Below are 22,987 nucleotides of genomic sequence, written 5' to 3' on the forward strand. Positions count from 1 at the left end.
AGCATTAGCGGTTGAAAAAAACAAGCTGAGGATGATGGGAACTCCATCAGCTTTGCAGGTGTATTTTTTTGCATGTTTTCTTCTCACCTGTTTTCATGCATACTCCTGCTTCACTCTTACAAACATCAGACTCTTAAATATTAAAGTGGAAGAGACCAGAGTTAAGTTGACATTGCTGTATTTCACAAATCACTCTACTTCACCACTTTCCCCCCCGTCATAGCCATAAATCCCTCCTGTTGGTGATTTCCTGCCTCATCCTGTTTGACTCTTCACACCAAGATCTGTCCAGAGGTCAAAGGTCACGTGCTGTTTGTGTACTCAAATTTAATTAAAGCTATTTTCATCATTCTGTTTGTAAAGCGGCCTGAACACACAAACACATCAGACTTTCCTGGTCTCATCACTGCTCTATGCGTGTGTTTTGGTGTGTGTGAGTGGAAAACTATGCCCTGACGTGACCTGAGGATCAGCTGATTCTTATTGAAGGTTTTGAACATTTTTTCTCTGTTGGGTGGATCAGAGATATCTTTTTCATCTCTTACAGAAACATCAGACGCTCAGTCTGACTCTCAGACCCGAGTCCTGTACCATCTTAAAATATGGTTTGCATCAGACAGTTTAGTGGAAGTCTGATTTATTTAATAACTGGTTTATTTAAAGAGACAGTACACCTTTATTGGACATGAGGTGACTAAGAAGAAGTTATGGATGTTTCTGAACCCTTTCAAAACGCAGACATAAATAGATGACAAAGTTTTATGATCATCTGTATTCCTGCAGAGCAATAATTAAACAATAATAATAATAGATTTGCTATGATAGATCAGCACTGAGTGTTTCCTTCTCCTCTGTGTTTGTGTGCAGCTGGTCTCAGATCAGAAATAGAACAGTGTGATATCTGTTCAACAGACTGACTGCTGCTAAATATTGGATTCATACCAACATGCTGATATTTTCACACTCATTTTGACAGAGCTTAAATATTGAAAATCAAGCCCAGCAAAGAGCATCTGTTACCTTCTGTGATTAGATAAACATTTTATGATGCAAACATAAATACAGCGTGTTTTTTGTGGACATGCACAAAGAAAAACTGCTGCGTACTTCTCTCAAAATTGAGTAATTTCTACCGACTTTCAGTTCGTCAGGCTTCTCCTCCTGTCACAGTTTATTCCTGACACCCTCAGGTGTGAACAGGTAGCATCACATCTCTCCATGCTGTGAAATCTGACCCGTTAGCTTAGCATTTGTTCATATTTTACAGACTGCTTTAGAGAGGTTGTTGCATTTGGAGTCCAAAACAAATAACTGTGTGCTTATAAATAAGAATCAAACTTGTCCTTTTCTTCTTCTCTTCCTTTCTTCATCATCAGCAGTCAGAATAAATAAAACCTCCAGGAACTATTTCCTGCCGACTGTGGAACTATTTTTAGCGTGACCATATTTGGTCATCAGAGATGCTCAGTCTCACATTCTTCTTCTTCTCCTCCTTTTTATTGACCCATGAAGAAGAAGCCTCCACACATCCTGACGTTAGAGACGCTCCCAGTCCTCTGTCAGGATCAGGAGCTCCTTTAAAAAAAAAAAAAACAGAGGAAAGAAACATCTGAGAGAAATAGAAATAAATCAGTTTAACTTAAAGAGTTCAGGTCCTAAAAAGGAGAAGGAGAAACCATGAATCAGATTATCTGCAAGTGCTCCGAAGGCAGGATTCTTCGCAATGAAGCTCCAGACGTCTCACGGGACAGTTTAATGACTTTATGTCGAAGAAATAAAGAGCTGAAAAATGTGAGGAAGCAGGACAGAAATCAGCTGCAGCTTTTCTTCTTCAGTCTCTTTCTGATGCTGTCTCTGTCCCGAGGGTTTGATTCCCATGTCTCAGACTGTCTCTGTGTTTGTGTTCTAGGTGAAGCCAGAATAAAGAAACCAACAGCCAAGACTCCTCCCAAACAAGGTGACACACATTCAGACTTGTCCTAACAAATATCAAAATCTGCTTTTACACTTTAATGTAATAGATCTCCAGCTCTCAAAGTGCAGACTTATCAAATATGAGTCAAAGAATAAAAGCCTAACGATGATAATGAGCTGATGGGGTTGTGTGTGTTCAGCTCTCCCTCCTCAGATTCTTCAGTTCCCAGAGGACATGAAGATCCTCGCCGGAGAGAAGGTGGAGATCCTGTGCAAGTTTTCTGGAGCTCCGCCCATCAACTGCACCTGGCTCAAATTCAGGAAGCCAGTAAGAGAAACACACACACAATGTCATTATAGATCATTGATTAATAGGGATTCATTTGTAATAAAGTCTTTATTGTGTGTGTGTGTGTGTAGATCCAGGAGGGCTCGCCTGATATCACCATAGAGAGCACTGACAGCAGCAGTCAGCTGACCATCAGCAGTGGTCAGCAGGAGCACTGCGGCTGTTACACCATCGAGCTGAGGAACAGCTACGGCCTCCGCCAGGCTGCGCTCAATCTCACCATCGTCGGTGAGTTTGAGAGAGCTCTTATGATCTTCCAGCTGCTGCGCCACCATCAGGTCAACATGTGTTGTTAGTTTCTGTTGAAGGACTTTTGTGTGAAAACAGTAGAACAGTTACATCAGAGCGTCCCTGAGAAACAGCTCGTAAAGAGGAACATTTATGACACTGATCCAGTCTGAACCAGTTTTTAACAAGCAGCTCCACAAACTGAGACACCCTGAGGTCTCTACCAAAAAATTTAATTCCTTTCAAACTGTTTGCCAGTTTATACCAAACTAAATTTCCCATGCACTGTTTCACTCTGTGACGTCAGAGTGGAAGGAACACCTGACCTTTGGTTAACACAAGAAAATCAGTGATAAACATGAGCTGCTAAGTCAGGAACAAAAAGTCTGAATAGTCTTTAAATTATGAAATACAGAGGATGATCTCTCTGTCTTGTTAAAATCCTCCTGTAATACCCTCTGCCCCCTGTAGGTGTCAACGTTGTCCTTCAGTTTTAACCCCTTCCCCTCCTCTCCTCAGATAAACCTGATCCCCCTGCAAAGATCCCTGCAACCTCAGATATCCGCCGCTCCAGTCTGACCCTGTCCTGGTACGGTCCGACGTACGATGGAGGCAGCGCCGTTCAGTCCTACAACGTGGAGATCTGGGACTCTGTGAACCCTCAGTGGAAACACCTGGTGTCCTGCAACAGCACTTCCTACAACATACAGGTGAGGGGGAGTGTTGTTTCTAACATCCTCCAAAGTCTCATGATAAGAGTTCACAGTTTGAAGAAAGTGTCCGTCTGTCTTCAGGATCTTCTTCCGGACCGTGAGTACAAGTTTCATATCCGGGCGGTGAACATCTACGGAGTCAGTGAGCCGAGCGCTGAGTCAATACCTGTGACGGTCGGGCTGGTGGACGATGGTGAGTACAGTTAAACCACCTGGTTTAATTGTAGTTCCTGGTTGTCTAACCTCAGTTTTATTTCACTATGAAGTTCTGGTTTTAGGTCTTGGACGCACTTGGACGAATCGAAAACCTGTTCCTGTTGAGAATCGATAAGAAATGTTTCAGTCTGTCAATATCGTTAGCCCTTTGTGCTTAACGATTCCCTTATCAATTCTTCACATTGTGTTGGAGGCGCTGGGCCTTATGTCGACTAGTCTGCAGCAGCTATCTTAGCTTAGCAGTTAAATAACGTTTCCCAAGAAAACTCTGATTCAGGATTTTCAGCTTGAAGTTTTACTGAAGAACTGACTTCAAAAAGAAATGTACATCACTCTCTCTCAGGAGATTCATATTCAGTACTTTGGAAATAGTATAAATCACCTTATTTACCAAAATAACAAAATAGTGCAAGCATGATGCTAACGTATATGGGAAACTGCATTGATATTCTAGCAGTTAGCATACATCAGTATAACTTCAGCTTCAGGATAGACTTTCAACTTTCATCACAGAAACATATCACATCAACTCTTTGTAAAAAATACTGAGAATTTCAAATATCAAAAGCTAACAGGCTAATGAAAGGCTCATGGCTGACTTCATAACTATGGAAAGGTTCCAACCAACTTAAACTATTGCTATAACCACTTTGAGACACTAGATGGCCTTGAGTAATTAATATATTACAACACAGTACATCAACGTCACATTGTGTGCAATTTTTACCTGTTTCTATATAATTATGCCCAGAAATATCCAGACTCAGGGACCAATTACATTTTATTCACTTACAGTATAAACTCAATTAAATGTTGTTGACACAGAAAACCTGTAAAGCTACTTTTTGTACCGAGAAAATTCACAACAGGAATTGAAAAGGTGATTGCTAAAGAATCAGATCCATAAGCAGAATCGTTAAGGGCATCGGTATTGGCAAAATCTTATCAATTCCCTTTACTATAGCCACACATTGTTTCACTTGAATATCACTTCCTGTCTCTGAGATAAGAGGTCGGACAGTCTGTTGTCCTAATGTGACATTTTTTACTTATTTTAAAGACCCGTGACGATGCTCCAGCCATTCTTATTACTTTCTTTGAGTTATGATGTGACTCTTGTGTTTTCATTTGTCTCTTTGGAGCCATCACAGCACATCTTATCCCTCTTTAAAACAAACTTTACGAAGCGTGATAGATCAGTACTTCCTGTTCTCTGTTGGTTTAAACTCCTGTTTGTGAGAGCGATGTAGCAGCTGTTAAAAATCATCCTTCTCTATCATAAAACCTTTTTTTTTCTGCAGGTATCCTATGTGTTATGGTGTTAGACAATTAGAATAACAATCTGAGCCTGTCAGAGACCAAAACAAGAACTGTTAGAGGACGCACAGGCTAGCTAAAGTCTGTCCAAACTACTAAACCAGCACTAAATTAACTAAACTTAAGTTGTAGTGTGTGACTAACTGAACTAACCGAGTGCTGTTGGTCTGACAGATAACCTGGAAGAGGCCGAGGCAGAAGAGGAGGATGACGGTATGACTTCCTGTTTACATTCACTGCACAACACTGAACACGCACAACATCCCAACAGTTACACAACAGTTACACAACAACAACACTGGAATGAAAAGAAGAGCTTGAGCAGAGACTTAGTATAACAGAGTGAAATAACACATAACACCACTAAACAGAACACCTGTTCACCTGTCAGCTGTCCCAGCTCTGACCTTTGACCTCTGCCTGTGTCAGACTCAGAGAAGGAGCCGGACTACCGGGACGTCTCCATCAGATCAGACGTGAAGGTGAAGGAGCTCTACGACGTGGAGGAGAGGCTGGGAACGTAAGGCTCCTCCCTCTCGCACATCACCCACAATGCACCTCTTTTGTTATCATTTTGGACAAACTAAAGGGTTCAAAGTCAGATCAACACACTCCTAAGGCTTAAGCTAGAGAGCTCAGGTCCACACTCAGAGAAAAGGAGAAGGACCTGACTGATTTCTTTAACTATTTCTGAAATGTTTGACATGTACGGTTTCTGTGTGTGTGTCTCAGGGGGAAGTTCGGTCAGGTCTTCAAACTGGTGGAGAAAGCAACAAAGAAGGTTTGGGCGGGGAAGTTCATCAAAGCGTACTCTGCGAAGGAGAAGGAGAACGTCCGGCAGGAGATCGGCATCATGAACAGCCTCCATCACCCCAAACTGGTGCAGTGCATCGACGCCTTCGAGGGGAAATCCGACATCGTCATGGTGCTCGAGATGTACGCACAGACTTCATTCTGCTGTCACTAAACTTAGAAACAGATATGTGATTCCTCACAATTTAGATAATCAATAATCTTATGTAGAAACATGAAGCTGCAGCTTTAGTTTTCTGTGAGTCAGATCAGGAAAAAGTTGAGATGTTTTTACTGCTGGAAACTCTGCAAAATGATTTTCAGGCCAAGTGTTGGAGGAATCTGACTGCAGCTATTTCCGGTCTGATAAATATAGAGCTCACAGAGGACACACACACACACACACACACACGGATCAACACAGAGGAAGCTGATTACATTCAGACTCTTTGTTTTCTTATTTCTTTTACAGATGTTTTCTTTGAATTCTTGGGATGTTGTTGTTTGAGTTTTGTGTTGAAACTGAAGCTTAACTCTTAAAATCTGCAGTTCCTGAAGCGTCCACTAGAGGGATTTGTTTTCTCTCAAGTGTTTTCTCACAATTTCACCAAACTTTGAGTCATCGTAACGACAGTCTCTGCATGTTTCTAGGATCTCTGGAGGAGAGCTGTTCGAGCGGATCATAGATGAGGACTTTGAGCTGACGGAGAGAGAAGTGATCAAATACATGCTGCAGATCGTCGACGGCGTCGGCTTCATCCACAAACAGGGCATCGTCCACCTCGACCTCAAACCAGAAAACATCATGTGTGTCAACAAGACGGGTAGCAAGATCAAACTCATTGACTTTGGACTCGCCAGACGGCTAGGTAATTAGATAAAGAGATAACCTGAACTAACACCAGAGTTTATTTTCTATTGATGTTATTAATGGTAATAGATCATAATCATTGAATTAATTTTTCACTTTAATCAGAAAACGCCGGCACTCTGAAGGTTTTGTTTGGGACTCCAGAGTTTGTGGCTCCAGAGGTGATAAACTATGAAGCTATCAGTTACGCCACAGACATGTGGAGTATAGGAGTCATCTGTTATATACTGTGAGTACTTCCTTCAGTTTTCTTGTTATAAATGATGCTTTAATTTTGAGTCTGGTTCAGTTTGGTTCAGTTTGTGTCGTCGTCCTCAGGCTGAGCGGTCTCTCTCCCTTCATGGGTGACAACGACAACGAGACGCTGTCCAACGTCACCTCGGCTACCTGGGACTTTGAGGATGAGGCGTTTGATGAAATCTCTGACACGGCAAAAGATTTCATCACCAACCTGCTGAAAAAAGACATGAAGTAAATAAACACACATCATTAAAACACAAAACGCTGAAATACTCATCGTAAAAATGAGGTACAAACAGATATCTTCTTTATGGTTCAGGGCTCGTCTGTCCTGTCCTCAATGTTTCGAACACACCTGGCTAAAGCAGGACACCAACACCATGAAGACCAAGAAACTGTCCAAAGAGAGGATGAAGAAGTACATCCTCAGGAGGAAATGGCAGGTAAACAATTAGTAACAACAATAATAAAGTAAATGCAAACAGAAACAGAAATTGGATTGGAAGAGTCAAGTGATGTTTTGACTATTTCTTCTTCTGTGGTAGAAAACGGGTCACGCTGTGCGAGCTATCGGCAGACTGTCGTCCATGGCTATGATGGCCGGAGTCAGCGCCAAAAAGGGATCGCCCACTGAAGGTAAGACTATTCAGGCTTTGGTGATGATGGTGATGATGGTGATGATGGTGGTGATGATGATGGTGATGATGATGGACAAAGATGAAAAGAGGGTTTTATAGACAGCTATAGACGCTCCTTAAATAGTATATCTCCATTGGTTATGCTATCAACCAATCAGGTGAAGTCTAAAGTTTGTGTGTGTGTGTATGTGTCTCAGAGGATAACCAGTTCCTGGAGTGTTTGGAGTACGAGCAGAAGACAGAATGCAAGCCCACGTTTAGCTCCGTCATCAAAGACGTTGAGGTGGTGGAAGGCAGCGCTGCACGCTTCGACTGCAAGATCGAAGGTACAAGACAGGAAGTAGATCATTACAATTACGGCCAATCAGAAAACAGGACATAACTAGATGCTTAGGTTTTAAAGTATGTCTTAAAAAAGTTTTCTGTCCTGCTGTGCGTCCTCAGGTTACCCTGATCCGGAGGTGGTTTGGTACAAAGACGAACATCCGATCAAAGAGACACGACACTTTCAGATCGACTACGACGAGGATGGAAACTGCAGCTTGGTCATTTCAGAGGTCAGAGGTCAAAGTGCTGCTCTCTGTTTTTGTGTTTTTGGTCCATGTTGTCCGCTCTGTGCAGGATGTACCGACAATGCTACTGTCTGTTCCCGCAGGTGTCAGGTGATGATGATGCAAAGTACACAGTAAAAGCGGTGAACAGTCTCGGGGAAGCGACCTGCACTGCTGAGCTGCTGGTGGAGGTGATGGCTGGAGAGGAAGAAGAGGAGGAAGAGGAAGAGGAGGAGTGAAGTGGTCTGGACTCCTGTGGAAGGAGGAGCCTGTCAGACCAGAGCAGGGAAAAACTGACCCATGAATAACAGATTGTGTTGTTGTGACAGGTGGAGCAGGTGGGCGGGGTTTGTCATAAGCATGTCATGAACATATCACAAGATTTCTACCAAAGTGTCTCCAACTCCACCTCCAGCCACCGATGATCGTTTTATTACTCTTCCTGCATGTTTTATTGATGTTAGCACCATGCTGTAATAAACCCCTCCCACCTGACGCATGTGGAGAAAAGAAGCCCCGCCCCTCACAAGCTGGAACTCTTCATCAGTGGTTTCTTATCAGTCACACAGCTGAAACATGATACTTAGATTTCTTCCTTTCACAATATTAAATTATGAGGATTGGATGAATATTAATGATGTAATGAGATAGAAATAGAGAAAGAGGAAAATAATCCAAGTGTCATGTTTCACTCCTATAGACAAGAGTTGCTAGATTAACATTATGCTAACCCTGAAGTCCACTCTAAAAGTTATCAGATGTGAAAAAGAAGATTCGATGATCACACTGAGCTCCACAGTCATCAAAGACTCATGGGTGTCGTAGTTTTTGCATACAAACACTCACCTGCTGCCTGTGAGAGTCTGGATGAGGAAAAGGATGGTATAAAAATGAAGAGGATTGATGAAGAAGGCAGATGAGCAGTCTTATATTTACAGAGTTGGGCCACCTCAGAATTATATCAGCCATTTTTTTTTTCATCCAGCATACATCTGAGTTCATTCTGACCAAATTACAGGAGCTTTGACCCTCAAATTATTTTTATATTATATTTTTTATTCAGATAATCTAAGAAACGAGCAAATGAAATAAAAGCAACAATAACTGGGTTGACTGAACCACAGAGGGCTTCTGGGTAATGGAGTCTTCCACAGTTTCGGCTGATATCACAGCTCTAGACAGCACTGACCGCTAGCGTGATCAAACTGTGTGAATATAGGAAAGCGTAAGAGGATGAGTTCTTTTTATTCTGATAAATTATGAAACAAAAACATTTTTACTTTTTATCCCCCCAATCTGATGTGTTCACCTGTCCGGATGTTTCTCTTTTCACTCTTATCTCTGTCTTTCGTTTTTTGACTTTGACATCAGCTTAACTGTAAAATCATCTTTTGCTAACGTCACCTGTGCCTCTCACCGTCAGCCTTAAAGCTGCCAAGCAGCACAGACGCCCCACTTACACTCTGGGTGATTTTAGGACTTTACACTCAGATATTTATCACATGACAGTGTCTCCTCTGTGTGGACATGTCTGATGTCAAAGTCAAGCTTTTTGTTTTGTCACATTCCAGCGTTGTGTTTGTTTGTGCTTTGAATCATTTATTTAACATTTGAAGGGCTTCAAAAACCAAAGATTCTCCTTTAAGATGTCACAGGTGTGTGTTTGTGTGTGTTCCTTACCTGCGCCTGCTTGAGTGTGTTTTCCAGAATGTTTTATTTTTAGACTTATTTAATGCACAGATTTATTATAATTGATATTATCATGTGAGCATCCGAGAGCCAGCACTTACTGTCACACTTATTACTCCCGTCTGTATCAAAGCGGTGACTCACTCTGACTAAAGGTTTTTGTATTAGATGTATGTAGATGATGTTTGTCTAATTTTTATAAATATATCTGAGTGTGATGAGCTGCAGATGACATGTATGAGACACGACAACTGTAGTAAGACACACAGAAACAATAAATCTATCACAAAAACAAACTGTTGCTAAGAATTTTTCTTCTTCAGGACAAAACAAACTCAGATGGATCAAGATCACTGCTTGTCCCTTAGTGGGCTCAAACAAGAAACCACAGTGAAGATTACCACCTCTGCACACATTTCCTTATTATTTTTATTTTTGTTTGATGCCCATATCTCTACAAACTAATTCAGTTTTTGTACTTCTAGGTCAATTGCTTCTCTAATCCTTCATTTTTTAACAAAGTTTTTATTTAGAAGAAAAAATAAATATCTTGCAGTAAGTCAGGATACTGAGGCTCTTATTTCAGGGTAAGAATAAGATTATTTCTAAGTTGTTAGAACATTACAAGTTTTATTTTTTTTGTTAATTATATATACATACATACATATATATGTTTATATATATGTTAATATATATGTATATATATATATATATGTATATATGTATGTGTATGTATATATATATATATATATATATATATATATATATATATATATATATATATATATATATATATATATATATATATATATGTGTATATGTATATATATATATATATATATATATATATATATATATATATATATATATATATATATATATATATATATATATACATATTTATGTATGTATTTAGGACATTATAGGACATATTTAGGACATTACAAGTTTTTTTGGTTTGTTTATATATATATATATATAATTTTATTTTATTTTATTTATTTTTTGTTTATGAGATACCTTAAATGAAACAATATTAAAATATTTACAAAAAAAAAAAAAACAGTAGAAAGAGAGAAAGAAATACAAAACAGAAGACATGTATACATATGCTTAATTTAGTTTTAAAAAATAAATAAATACAATAAAATAAATCTGTAAAACACAATAAATCAAAGGACGAAAAGGCCGGAGAAAATTTAAAAACAAGACATAATTATGTATATTTATGATAGCAGCTGATCTAGAATAGTGTAAACTAGATAAATAAAATGGTAACAGTAAGTTTCTCAAAAAAAATGGCAGGTACGTTTTCATTGTGTTGCTGTTTAATGCTATCAGCAGGGGGCGCTGTCGGATAACCCCCCATCAGAAACAACCGGAAACCCGACAGTGAAACAGCTGCAGCTCAGCTCCGGTGTCCGCTGAAGAGTTTTGAGTTAAACTCTGAGCTTGTTTTTATTTTGAGTTGTGTCTCCGTTACATCGGGATGGCGGGCACAGCGTTAAAGAGGCTCATGGCGGAGTATAAACGTGAGTAAACGAGATTAACTGTGTGATGTCATCAGCTTCAGCCAATAGAAGAAGTTATGATAACAAACGAGCTAAGCTAACTGCTGCGAGCTACTCTAATCCTCTTCAACCAAACAACATTAAAGAAACTGCAGATTTAGAGTCTCTGTGCTCCACTGAAGTGACACTTATAGTTACAGTGAATGTTTCACTGTATAATTAATTTAAGAAATGGTTCATTTGGTCGGCATTGTTTTTATTTATGTAGGAACAAGTGTTATACTAAGTGTATTATAGCTAGCCATGCTAACTCTCCAACCTCGCTGTATTAGCCGATGTGTAGGAGAGATATCAATTTCGTTATCAACATGTTAGTTAAACCTGTGAACTCTGAGAATATATTGATATGTGTTGTGTTACAGATAAGGGTTTAAAGTTTACTATAGATTGAGTTCGGTTAGCCTCTGTTAGAAGCTAACACGCCCACCTGTTCAGTGTTACCTGTCAGTATTTACATTCATAAATGCTGTTTTATCAGAATATAAAGTGAAGTGATTAAGACCAATGAGATAAGGACATATATAGTTTATTTAGCATTGACAAAGATGCCAAAGGTCATAATACGACCTGTGTTTGTTTTGTTTTTCAGAGCTGACCCTGAACCCTCCTGAGGGGATTGTTGCAGGTGAGACTATGTTTATCATTTTTAATTGTTATTTTTCTCAATAATCAATGTGCAATTTATGCTTTGATGTCTCAGAACGCAGTTTTTTATGTTGATGTCTGTAAATACTGTGTTTAAAATTCAAACAACTATTTCACTTTGAATGGTTGAAACAAATGGAGACTTATTCCCGATGTATCTCGATACCAGTTCTTGTGTCTTGATACCTGCTTATGTACCTCATGAAACTGAATCAGTATCACTTTTATCAGTTTCACAACAGTTTAGAGGATCACTGTTAAAACAGAGCTGAATAAATTGGTTTGAGGTGCTGCCATGTTTTATCTCTGATACACTGAATCTGTTTTTTTCTGCAGGTCCAGTCAATGAGGAGAACTTTTTTGAGTGGGAGGCTCTAATCATGTGAGTATTAAACAACAGCAGCTGATAAGGAACAAACTGTCCGAAATAATAACGCTACAGCTGCTCCACCAATCAGAAAAGTTCAGCCTGCAGGCTCCATCCCCCAAAGTCCCAGAATATCCGACAAGTACTCCCTCCAAGGCAGGCTAAACCTACACCCAATTTCCAACAGTCGGAATGTATGTGGTTCTGGTGGAAAGTCCCAATGGTTGAAACACAGCCATTGTGTGTTTTATCTGTGTTGTGTCCGAAATCACTCCTTATTCACTATATAGTGAATACGCCATTTTGTAGTGTTGTCCGAAATCTGAATGAGCATGGTCATTCACTTTATAGTCCACTCAGTGTATCCCACAATGCATTTTGAAAAGTAGTGTATTAGCGATACTCACTATATGAGCAGTATGTACCATCATGCATTTCGGTTCAAACAGAAGAAATGGCTGATTACATGTTTAATGATTACTAATAGCATGAAACAACATTAAAGACTGTCAGAGAATAACACTTAGCTCCCTGTTTAACTTTCGGACGAGCCCGTCTCATAAGTTTGAGCTGAGAAACAAACAACACGGACGTTAGCCGTTAAACCGTTCCACGCGGGTGATGCATTCACTGGACCTTGTAATTCTTAAACACAGCAAAAGTTCTGCGCATATATATGGTTGATTCATGTAAAAATAACGTGTAATAAATGTTTCTATTATATTTGGCTGTTGCAGAAAATAAGCTTAATATAATATTAGATATCACTAAAATAAATACTGTTTTGCAGTTTTTAAGAAAAGATATAACTGTAAATCCCCAGCCGTCTGTGAGCGATGCGAGAGTAAATACGTCACTGTCAGCTTCTTGCGAATGAGTGAGTAGAGTCCGAAATGTTGTTTTAATTTAGCTGATTGAGTGGACTACTAGTCAACTACATCTAATTCACTATATAGCAAGTAGTGAGTAGGGAATGAGTGAGTGATTTCGGACACAACCCTGGTATTTAGGTTAGTTCATGAGATGTGATGTTGGAAGGGACCAGCAGGTGTCACTGATTGTGCACTGATCTTAATGAAGAGACTCAACACTAGGTCTAAAACATTGGACTGGATCTGTTACTATTTTCATTTTAATATGGCTTCTACTTTTTGTATCAAAATCAACAACATTAGTTTTTTTTTTTATTCTATGAAGTGAAACAATGCAGAGTTACTCAGCTAGTAGAGTAGGCATCTCATCGACAGGGGTTACAGCCCCCATCACACATACTCCAGTGACCCCTCCATTAGTAGTTTACTGTACTGTGTCCCTCCATAATAAGATTATTTGACACCAAAACTTTCTAAGTGACCTCTAGAAACTTGCTTGGACTAGAAGACACCAAGGATCACCTCAAACAAACCTCCCATTCTCCTAAGGGAGCCTGTACAGAAAGCTACAACTCTTTTCCTATTGTGTTTTTTGTAGTCTTCTAGCACTGACAGAATCTGCAGTGAACGTGATGCCAGTGAAGGCATCATTAGCTGTTGTTGTTGCATCTTAGTTGGCGTGCCAGCAGCCTCGGTCTGCCCTTCAATTTAACCTGCAGCTCGTTCACTTTACCTGTCTGCATACCTGCTCAGCATGACATCACTAAGCCCCATCCCATAATTACCTCAGACAATACTTACTCTGTTACACACACACCTCTGTTTTAGCATGGATATACTCTTCCTTTGTTCAGTCACTGCATCCATAAAGTGTGATGTGTTTCATCAAACCTATCTGCCTCAGAGCTGCCGGGGATGATGAATGAGTGCTGAGGAGGTTATTAACACGGTCGATTTGATGGAGGATGTGAAGCAGAGTGAAGTCAGAAATAACCTGCAGATAAACTATCGAGGATCAGATCAGATTAAAACAGGAAGGAAAACTAAATATGTGCAGATATTCAAAACATCAAACTGCGCTCTGATAATCACCAAACGGGCTGTCAGCACGCCATGATGATAAAAATACACCCCGATCCTCTCTCTCTTCGACCTGTTTTGGTTTATGTTTAAAAGAGTCTAACTGTGTTCCTGTGTGTTTCAGGGGTCCTCAGGACACGTGTTTTGAAGGTGGAGTGTTTCCTGCCGTCCTCAGCTTCCCCTCTGATTATCCCCTCAGTCCTCCAAAGATGAGGTTCACATGTGACATGTTTCACCCCAACAGTGAGTCCAAACACCTTTTTTACTCTTTATTCCTTTAAATCTTCCTCTGTTCATGCCACAGTCTTCTGAGACTCTCAGTTTGACTTGAAAGCTTCATTGGACGAGTCTGGACATGTCTGCAGTTAGCATGCTGTTAGCATGTCGTTAGCATGCTGTCATTAGTGCTCTGATTAGTGGACTGAACCCTGATGTCACTGCAGGGAGTCGGTCTGAGCACGCTCCATCCTGATTAGAGGATGGGACACTCGCCTGTGACCCCTCATCATCTTCATCATCATCATCATCACACACACACTCAAAACACACACACACACCAGCATGGCCCTGAGCTGAACTTCCTGCAGTAACTGTATCGTCTGATCCTGCATCAACAAACAGCTGAAGATAAAACACATGAAGAAGAAGAAGCACTGAGAGGGAGCGTCTGCTGAACAGACTTATTTCAGCTTAAAATGAAGTGTGAAGAATTGTTTTTGTGCAGGAAACACTTCGATAAGTATAATGTTGCATAAAATAACACACCTGTAGGAAAACTTCTCTGACTGGCTCACTCTGTCTGTGGTTTCTAGAAGGCATAGTCAGCTACCGCGACCCTGCAGCAAGGAGAGCAGGTTGCTGGTTGGATTCCCGATGGTTCAACCTGCAGCTGTCAGAGAAAATGAAACACCTTCATGATGGGAAACAGGAAACACTCAGCTCACCCTGATAACACACAGCCTGGTCTGTTTGATGTCAGAATGAACAGATACACTGATTATCTCTGTTACCACACACACACGCGCACACACAACTGTTCATGCGAAGATGCTAATGCAAGGTGAATTATGTAAGGTCGCGTAAGGAAGTATGGTGAATTTTGCATGACTGGAGCAAGTTATACGTCCAGATTAAGTAAGTAAGTAAATTATTTTACTGACCTAGGGATGGGTACCTTTCCCATTTGAAACGATACGGTACCTGGCTATCGGTACCGGTACTCAACGGTACCAATTTTTGGTACTTTTTTGTGTTTATGCGGTAAAAAATATCAATTTGTTTAATAATAAAATATATATATTTTTTCAACTTAACATATTTATTTTTCAATATATTATCTTGTAATGCTATGTTCATGTCCAGCTTGGAAAATCGCCTACTCTTCCACTCCCTCACAGTCACAAGAATGCATTTAGGTACCTAAACATGGTACCTTTTGGTTCTACGTGAACCGGTACCCAGTACTTTTGACAGAATTCAGTCGGTACCTATAAATGTACCTAATTCGGTACCCATCCCTATACTGACCTGCTATTTTTTAAATCTCTTAACCCCCTGAAGATGAGCTCCAATAAGAATGTCTTCCTACAACTCTGTCACTTCCTGTACTTACCCTCATCTTCTCTTTTCTTCATCCTCCTCTGTTTGCTCTCTGATTTTTTGTCTCCTCATTTGTCTCCTCTGCTTGTGTTCTCCTTCCCTCGTTCCTGCTTCTGCTCCTTCCTCTTCCATATATCCTGTTCCTTAATTCTCTCCTTCTCCTTCCTCTTTTTCCTAACCCTGCTTTCATTTTCCCTCCTTTCTCCCTGGTCCCCTTACTCCTTTCTTTCCCCCTCATCCTTTTCTTCACCTCTGCCCCCTGCTCCTCTCTTCTCCTTTCCAAACTCCCTGTCTTCCTCTTCTTCCTGCTTCCCATCATCCTCTTCAACCCTCTCCTCCTTTCTTTCTGTCCTCCTCCTCCTCCTCAGTCTATCCTGACGGCCGGGTGTGTATCTCCATCCTCCATGCTCCTGGTGATGATCCCATGGGATATGAGAGCAGTGCAGAGCGGTGGAGTCCTGTTCAGAGTGTGGAGAAAATCCTGCTCTCCGTGGTCAGCATGCTCGCAGGTAATGCATCACTGATGACATCACTTATTACACCTCAGCCGGTCTGTTTCCTGTTGTGTCTTTTTTTCTCATCAGTGTCTTCTCCTTGTGTCCTCTCAGAGCCAAATGATGAAAGTGGAGCAAACGTGGACGCCTCGAAGATGTGGCGCGAGGACAGAGAGCAGTTCTACAAACTTGCCCAGAAGATCGTCAGGAAGTCTCTGGGCCTTTAAAGATGACATCATCAGGATGGGGCGAGCCCCGGATCTGTGCGTGTGTGTTCATTTCAGAAACTTTCATCCTCTTCCTCCGCCATCTTTCCTCTCAGAAAACAAACTTACAGAAAGCACGGAGACGGATCGAAGATGTGAGCATCTTCTACATCAACATGGAAACCAGCCACACACTGACACACTCACTCTCTCCCTCTCACACACACACATACACACACAGTCTGTGACAGACGGATCAATAAACTGATGGACGAATGACTGGAGCCAATCAGACGTCTGGATTGGAAGAAACCATCCAGGTTCAACAAAATTAAAATAAAGAAACATCAGCAGAAGAAGAAACACAGTTTGAGGTCATGTGATCATCCACACAGTGACATCATCATCACAGACAGCAGCTCTAACCTGTATCTCACGGGATCAGCCAATCAGAAGCCTCAGCTCCCACAGAGCAACTCTGGATTGCTAAAATGAATTAAGTTTTTATTAAATATTAAAACAATCATTAAAAGTGAACCATTGTATTCAATGAAGCAAAAACAGAACTAAGCTAAGATTATTGTTACCCCAGAACCCTTCACAATAAAAGCCTTTAAAATGTCTCTAAAACCAAATCTCAGTTAAACTCTTAAGTAAGGAGACAGTTTCCACAAATTTTCCAAAAATTTGAAAAATTCATCTTTCAAATGTTGAGATGAAACAGAAATTCTGAATTAAGAGGTTGTTGTAAAAAAAAATAAGGGATAAAAGTCCAGATTTTGACACAGGAAGTCACGCTTGTGGGCTAAAAGTTCCAATAAAAGTCAAACCTTAGGGGTTAACATAAAACAGTATGAGTTTAAAAGTCTGAACTATGAAGTTAGTTACTATGAGAGTCAAAGATGTGAATTTCATGATAAAAAAATTGAAATTTTTGAGATCATAAATTAAATTTTGGACTAACTTGGTTGAATGTCATAGTTGTGAAACAAAAGATAAACTTCTTAGACCAAAGTTTAAACTTCTGAAGAAGTAATCATTAAGTTAAATTTTATCTCACAGTAAATGTGTCACTATATATTTTCCCCCTTTAATGATCTCTGACCATAACTTTAACCCTATTCCCATAAAAAACACACTGCAGAAGTTTGGGTTTTCCTGGCTCATCAGCTTTCTTCTTCAAAACCTCCTTTAAGGCTCAGAAACAGGATCCCCCTGTTTTTCTTTCTCCACAATTTGAAGTAAAACAGTAAAGTAAAAGTCACTAATCAAAAAGAAACAATTAAGTTTTTAACTGGATAATTCAAAGTCTCCTGTTTTTCTGCTGCTGTCGCCCTGAATCTCGGCTGATCTCGTTCTGGGCGACGTTTCATGGATATTAGTTCTTCAGATTGAGGATCAGGTGGAGAAGAAGCTGCTCAGCTTCTCTCAGATGGACTTTATGCACTTTATCTCTTCCCAAAGGACGCTGATGATGATGTTTGCCTTCGTCAGGATCTGAGCATGCTCAGAAGAGCTCCAGCTGCTGAGAGGTTCATAATTTTAAAAAAGGAAGCTGGAGGCTCTGACGATGGAGAGCAGATTAGTTTGATTTGTTTCTGGATTTGAAAGTTCTTAGTGAAATAAACTACGGGAAGAAAAACAGAAAAAACGACTTTTGTGTTTTTTTTTCTAAGTTCACTAACATCCAATCACTACGGAAGCGTTTTGCATTCACTTGAAGAAAAAAAAAAAAACAACTCAGGTTTTTCAGAGTAATTTATTCTTCTGTTTATTTTTTGTGGTAATTAATTTTGTTTTTCTGATTAATATTTTTTTATTGGTTTGTGTTTTGTTATAATTATTTCTGTTTTTATGAGTAATTTTTTTTTGTGGTAATTAATTTTGTTTTTCTGATTAATATTTTTTTTATTGTTTTTTTTTTTTGTTATATTTTTTTCTGTTTTCATTGTAATTTTTTAATCCTGTTTTTAGGAGTAATTTTTTTGTTTCCTGAAGTATGGAGCTACTTCGAAATCCCTTGAGAACCTCCAACTTGCAGACGACTCCCATGGATGTGTGGTGGCAATGCATTGCTTCTTCACTGGAAAGCCGGTAGAAGGTTAAGGATAAGGCATATATGTGCCGAACAGGATCTCTGATCCGTGCGGGACACAGGAGCCACCACACATCCACGGGAGTTGTCTGCAGGTTGGAGGTTCTCGCGGGATTTCGAAGTAGCTCGATACTTCAGGAAAAAAATTACTCCTAAAAACAGGAGGAAAAAAATTACTCATAAAAACAGAAAAAATTATAACAAAAAACAAGCCAATAAAAAAATATTAATCAGAAAAACAAAATTAATTACCACAAAAAAATTACTCATAAAAACTGAAAAAAAAAATAAAAAAAAAACAAACCAATAAAAAAATTATAATCAGGAAAACAAAGTTAATTACCACAAAAAACAAACCGAAGAATAAATTACTCCGAAAAACCTGAGTTGTTTTATTTTTTCTTTAAGTGAATGCAATACGCTTCCGTAAATCACAGAGTTCAGTGTTTCAATTTAAGAGCTTGTTTGACACTGAAATATCACTTGAAGTCAGGAGCTGTGACCTGAGGTTTTAAACCTTTCAGGGCTTCCAGCTGAGGCTCATGGGAAATGAATTTTGTAGACAGTGAAGTGGATTTTCAGAAGCAGTTCACAGTGAAGGAAACACCTCTGTCTGTCCGTCAGTTTACAGAAATAAAGTTGTTTTAAAAAGCGAGCGTACCTGAGTCAGGTGACATGTTTGATCTCATCGGCTTCCTGCCTGAACCTGCCTCCAACTACAACACTCAGCATCAAAGACACACGCACACACACACATATCAGTTACTGTCAGAGTGTGTGCAGACAGGCCATTAGTGCTGCTAAAGCTGTGTGTTTACAGACACTGTCATTACCTGCTGCGTGTGTGTGTGTGTGTGTGTGCGTGTGTGTGTGTTTTTAAAGACATTAGCTACTGTAACAGCGCTCAGTGCAGACTTATTCTCCGTCAGCAGTTGTCGGCCTCTTTATGTTTCAGCGTTCACTCCTGCAGTTTGTCTTAGTTCACACACACAGGAGTGTTTCCTCCTCCCCAGGTGTTATCTCAGCATTATCACTCACCTGTGCGCTTATAGAGGAAGTGTGTGTTTGGATTATTCGTCCCCAGAAACACTTAGAAAGATGTTATCTGCTCTCAGCTTCACATGCCTGCGTCCCTCTGTTCTCTGTGGGTGTTTGGATGTTTTCAGCTCTTATCGTTCGTCTGCAGAAGAAACTTTACAATTCAGTTTCAGTCTCCGTTGAACTCTGACGCAGGCTCACCGCAGCCTCCTTCAGCAGCTCAAAATCTCAAAACATGAAACAGAAACACACGTGTGGAGATGCAGTCACTGGGTACAAAGTCGGGTTCAGTTTCAGGCATTAATCCTCAGATTACTTAAACTTCTGTCAGTCAATAAATCTGTTTCGGTCTCCACCACACCCTCCATGCATACATCACTGTGAACTCCTGATGTCATCACTGTTATTAAAACAGGATAATAAGATATCAAACAGGGATAAATGCACCAAATTGACCTTTAAAAACTCAAAAGTCAAAAAAAAGAGACGAAAAATGACACAGATATGTGAAAAACCTGAGAGGCTAACACCAAACTCAGGTCAGGAGCAGATATTGAAAAAGATGATCGATATGTTTCATACTTCCTGTGTCTTTGGGTTCATTCGTGTCTCTGCCTGCTGGACCAGATCCAGGATCAGGTTTAAACCTGGATTATTCAGGGTTTACCTGAATCCACAGACTTCACATCAGACCTGATCCAGCTTTTCATGTCTGAGTAAACATCAAACTATTAACCCCACAGACCTGACGACAACTAACGGTGGTTTCAGTCCACGTAACTAAATCCATTCATGCTGATTGGTTCATGAACTTTATATTTTAAATGTTATCAATTAATGATGTAAAGGTCGAAGACCGGTGGCCGAGCTCCATCCAAAGGTTGAAAATTAACAGTGGTGAGCTCTGAGATGTGATGTAACATAAACCCAGCGTGTGTTTGATTCTCAGGTGTGTGTCAGCATATAGAGAAGGGGGCGGGGCTTCTGTTCACCTGGGAAATTCCTTTTTACTGATCATCACACACTTAAGGGAGAGCAGAGATCAGTCACTTCTTCTTCTCTTTATCTCTCCCCTTGTCGTTTTTCCTGATTCATCTTTCACCAAATGTCCCTGAAACAGTGAGCTGTGTGCAATGGGACGGGCTGTATTCAGATTTTATTCCCTAAGTTTATAACCTGGTGTCACTTATGAACAACATGTTATATAAACCTCGGCAGAACTCTCAGGTGATTGATACACGATGGGGTCAAAGGTAAATCTATATTTAGCTAAAGAGTAAATATGGGGTCATCAATGCAGATGTTTTTTGCTGCTTCAGAGGATAATGTTTATGGTTTGAAGTTTATTTGGATCCCCGTTAGTCACGACTTGAGTTACGACTACTCTTCCTTGAGTCCACTCATACAAACTGAAATTTAAAAAAAAATCCAAAGTGGAACAATGAAAAAATGAAGATAAATGACAGCTCAATAACAATCAATTACAAATTCAAGAAGGCTAATATAAAACCTAATACATGTCTGTAAAAGAGACAGCAGAATGACTAGACCAGCCAAAGACCCAGAGCCACAAAAATTCCCATGGTACTACAAAGAGCCACATCACACACGTGGTCTTACACACACACCTCCTCTCACACATAAACGAAATGTCTTTCTATCTATCTATCTATCTATCTATCTATCTATCTATCTATCTATCTATCTATCTATCTATCTATCTATCTATCTATCTATCTATCTATCCATCCATCCATCCATCCATCCATCCATCCATCCATCCATCCATCCATCTATCTATCTATCTATCTATCTATCTATCTATCTATCTATCTATCTATCTATCTATCTATCTATCTATCTATCTATCTATCTATCTATCTATCTAGATAGCTATGAGCACATGAGCGATTGAGAGGAGCACATGTAGAGAAGAGAAACAGAAACTTAAGTATCAATCTCATCACCCAAGCAGTGATCAATACTGGTCCCAACGTAGGCACCACTATATCAATATTTTAGATTGATCAGCACACCACTACTCATAACTATATATGTATATATATATATATATATATATATATATATATATACATATATATATATATATATATATATATATATATATATATATATATATATATATAAATATATTTTTTAATGAATGGATCAAAGAGCTGCACACTGAAACAAGCATACAAATACGATCACACTCTTATATAGACTTACACTTATTACTGGTATTGAAAAGTTTATGAAAGTTTCTGTGGCACTAGATACTTCTTTAATTTTGCTTTAAAAACAGTTTTCCTTGTAAGATTCATAATGTCTGATGGGAGATCATCCCACATCTTCATCCTCAACACAAAACAGTACGTTGTCTTGAGTTGGTGTTAGAGGGCGGAAGAGCAAAGCAACTTCATGAAGCATGCCTAGTGTTAAAAATACACTTTCGCAAAATATTTGGCATTTTGGAAAATAAAATATTCCTAAAGAAACAAAGCAGAGAAATCACCATCCTCTCTTTCATCAATGGCCAACCTAAAGTAAAGTACGTTTTTACATCCGTGGAGACCACGACACAGGGCTGAAGCTGAAAATGATGTAATCTGTGAATTTTTGTCCTTAAACTCAGTAGAAAATTGAGGATTTTAGTAGCCAAGGGTATTTTTGTAACAGTAACCAGAGTCTTTGCTTGTTCTGATTGTAGCGAGTGAGTGAGTACACTGAGTTTGAAAGCTGTTGTCCACAGGAGGCGCTAAATCAACGCACCACAAACCATAATTTCCTCTGTGTGGTTTATTCTTTTAATAGCATGATATTTATCAGATCAAATTTGTCTATAAAGAAGAAATTAAAGAGTTAAATGTTTGATTTTTCACATCTAACATGTAAAGTAAACATGTGACCTCCACATTTAGCTTTGATTCAGAGGTTTCCTTCTGTCTCTCTTTGGATCACTGTTTGTCTTCAGGTGGATCAAAGTTTTCAAAGAGGAGGCAGCTCTCCCTCGCTCCAGCTCCTCCCTGTCTTTTATATTTAAATGTCGGGCGAGTGAGCAGGTCTCACCTGCAGGTTAACTCTCTCTGTCCTCAGTGAGTCTCACCTGAGCCTGAACATCATCCAGCCCTCTGCTCTGTCAGTGAGTCTGAGCTTTCTGAAAACTTCAGAGGCTTTTTTTTTTTTTTCAACACTTTGAAGGCTTCCTCTGATTTTTTTAATCAACACAGGAGAATATGTTGAAAAGGATTTCTTTCCCCCAAAAGAAAGATGTAAAGGAAAAGATATTGATGTTTGATGGAGGAATGGTGGTTGGAGAAGTGGATGTTTGCATCTTCTAATACCTGAGGAAAAGACAAAGCTGGAAGAGGACAATGATCACATGTTTGGATTAAACCATCCTCAATGTCTCTGGGACTAAGAGAGCGACTTACTGAAGACAACGTTTCAAAAAAAGTGATGGAGACAGTTTCTCTTTCAACAAAATTTGTCCTTGAAAGGA

The 22,987-nt window shown here is 39.6% G+C and overlaps 2 protein-coding genes across 3 annotated transcripts in view; both read left to right on the top strand.

The window, feature by feature from the left end:
- Nucleotides 1–9,785, top strand: part of mylka (myosin, light chain kinase a) — a 39,428-nt gene extending 29,643 nt beyond the window's left edge. For both annotated transcript variants that reach the window (XM_074694530.1, XM_074694531.1), the window contains exons 20-35: nt 1,910–1,957; nt 2,115–2,242; nt 2,335–2,491; nt 3,011–3,201; nt 3,286–3,397; nt 4,912–4,950; nt 5,167–5,257; nt 5,470–5,673; nt 6,181–6,398; nt 6,506–6,629; nt 6,719–6,871; nt 6,960–7,083; nt 7,186–7,276; nt 7,476–7,604; nt 7,723–7,835; nt 7,934–9,785. In XM_074694530.1, the coding sequence (XP_074550631.1) occupies nt 1,910–1,957; nt 2,115–2,242; nt 2,335–2,491; nt 3,011–3,201; nt 3,286–3,397; nt 4,912–4,950; nt 5,167–5,257; nt 5,470–5,673; nt 6,181–6,398; nt 6,506–6,629; nt 6,719–6,871; nt 6,960–7,083; nt 7,186–7,276; nt 7,476–7,604; nt 7,723–7,835; nt 7,934–8,068 (2,057 nt within the window). In that variant the 3' untranslated portion in view covers nt 8,069–9,785. The remainder of the gene's footprint in view (nt 1–1,909; nt 1,958–2,114; nt 2,243–2,334; nt 2,492–3,010; nt 3,202–3,285; nt 3,398–4,911; nt 4,951–5,166; nt 5,258–5,469; nt 5,674–6,180; nt 6,399–6,505; nt 6,630–6,718; nt 6,872–6,959; nt 7,084–7,185; nt 7,277–7,475; nt 7,605–7,722; nt 7,836–7,933) is intronic.
- A 1,104-nt stretch (nt 9,786–10,889) lies between these two features.
- Nucleotides 10,890–18,006, top strand: ube2g2 (ubiquitin-conjugating enzyme E2G 2 (UBC7 homolog, yeast)). The gene is made up of 6 exons (XM_074694534.1): nt 10,890–11,050; nt 11,679–11,714; nt 12,071–12,116; nt 14,178–14,296; nt 16,021–16,161; nt 16,261–18,006. The coding sequence occupies exons 1-6, from the start codon at nt 11,008–11,010 to the stop codon at nt 16,371–16,373; spliced, it is 498 nt and encodes a 165-aa protein (XP_074550635.1). The 5' UTR covers nt 10,890–11,007; the 3' UTR covers nt 16,374–18,006.
- Nucleotides 18,007–22,987: the final 4,981 nt, after the last annotated feature.

Source organism: Halichoeres trimaculatus, unplaced genomic scaffold (genome assembly GCF_033239565.1).
Source record: "Halichoeres trimaculatus isolate MK-OKI-2021-1 unplaced genomic scaffold, fHalTri1.1 fHalTri1_scaffold_19, whole genome shotgun sequence".
Taxonomy (NCBI): Eukaryota; Metazoa; Chordata; class Actinopteri; order Labriformes; family Labridae; genus Halichoeres; species Halichoeres trimaculatus.

Bases quoted from the DNA above. Each gene is read 5' to 3' on its own strand.
- ube2g2 (XM_074694534.1), top strand. From the start codon at position 11,008: ATGGCGGGCACAGCGTTAAAGAGGCTCATGGCGGAGTATAAAC. The intron at 11,051-11,678 runs GTGAGTAAACGA...TTTGTTTTTCAG, and splicing joins GCTCATGGCGGAGTATAAAC to AGCTGACCCTGAACCCTCCT. The intron at 12,117-14,177 runs GTGAGTATTAAA...TGTGTGTTTCAG, and splicing joins GAGTGGGAGGCTCTAATCAT to GGGTCCTCAGGACACGTGTT.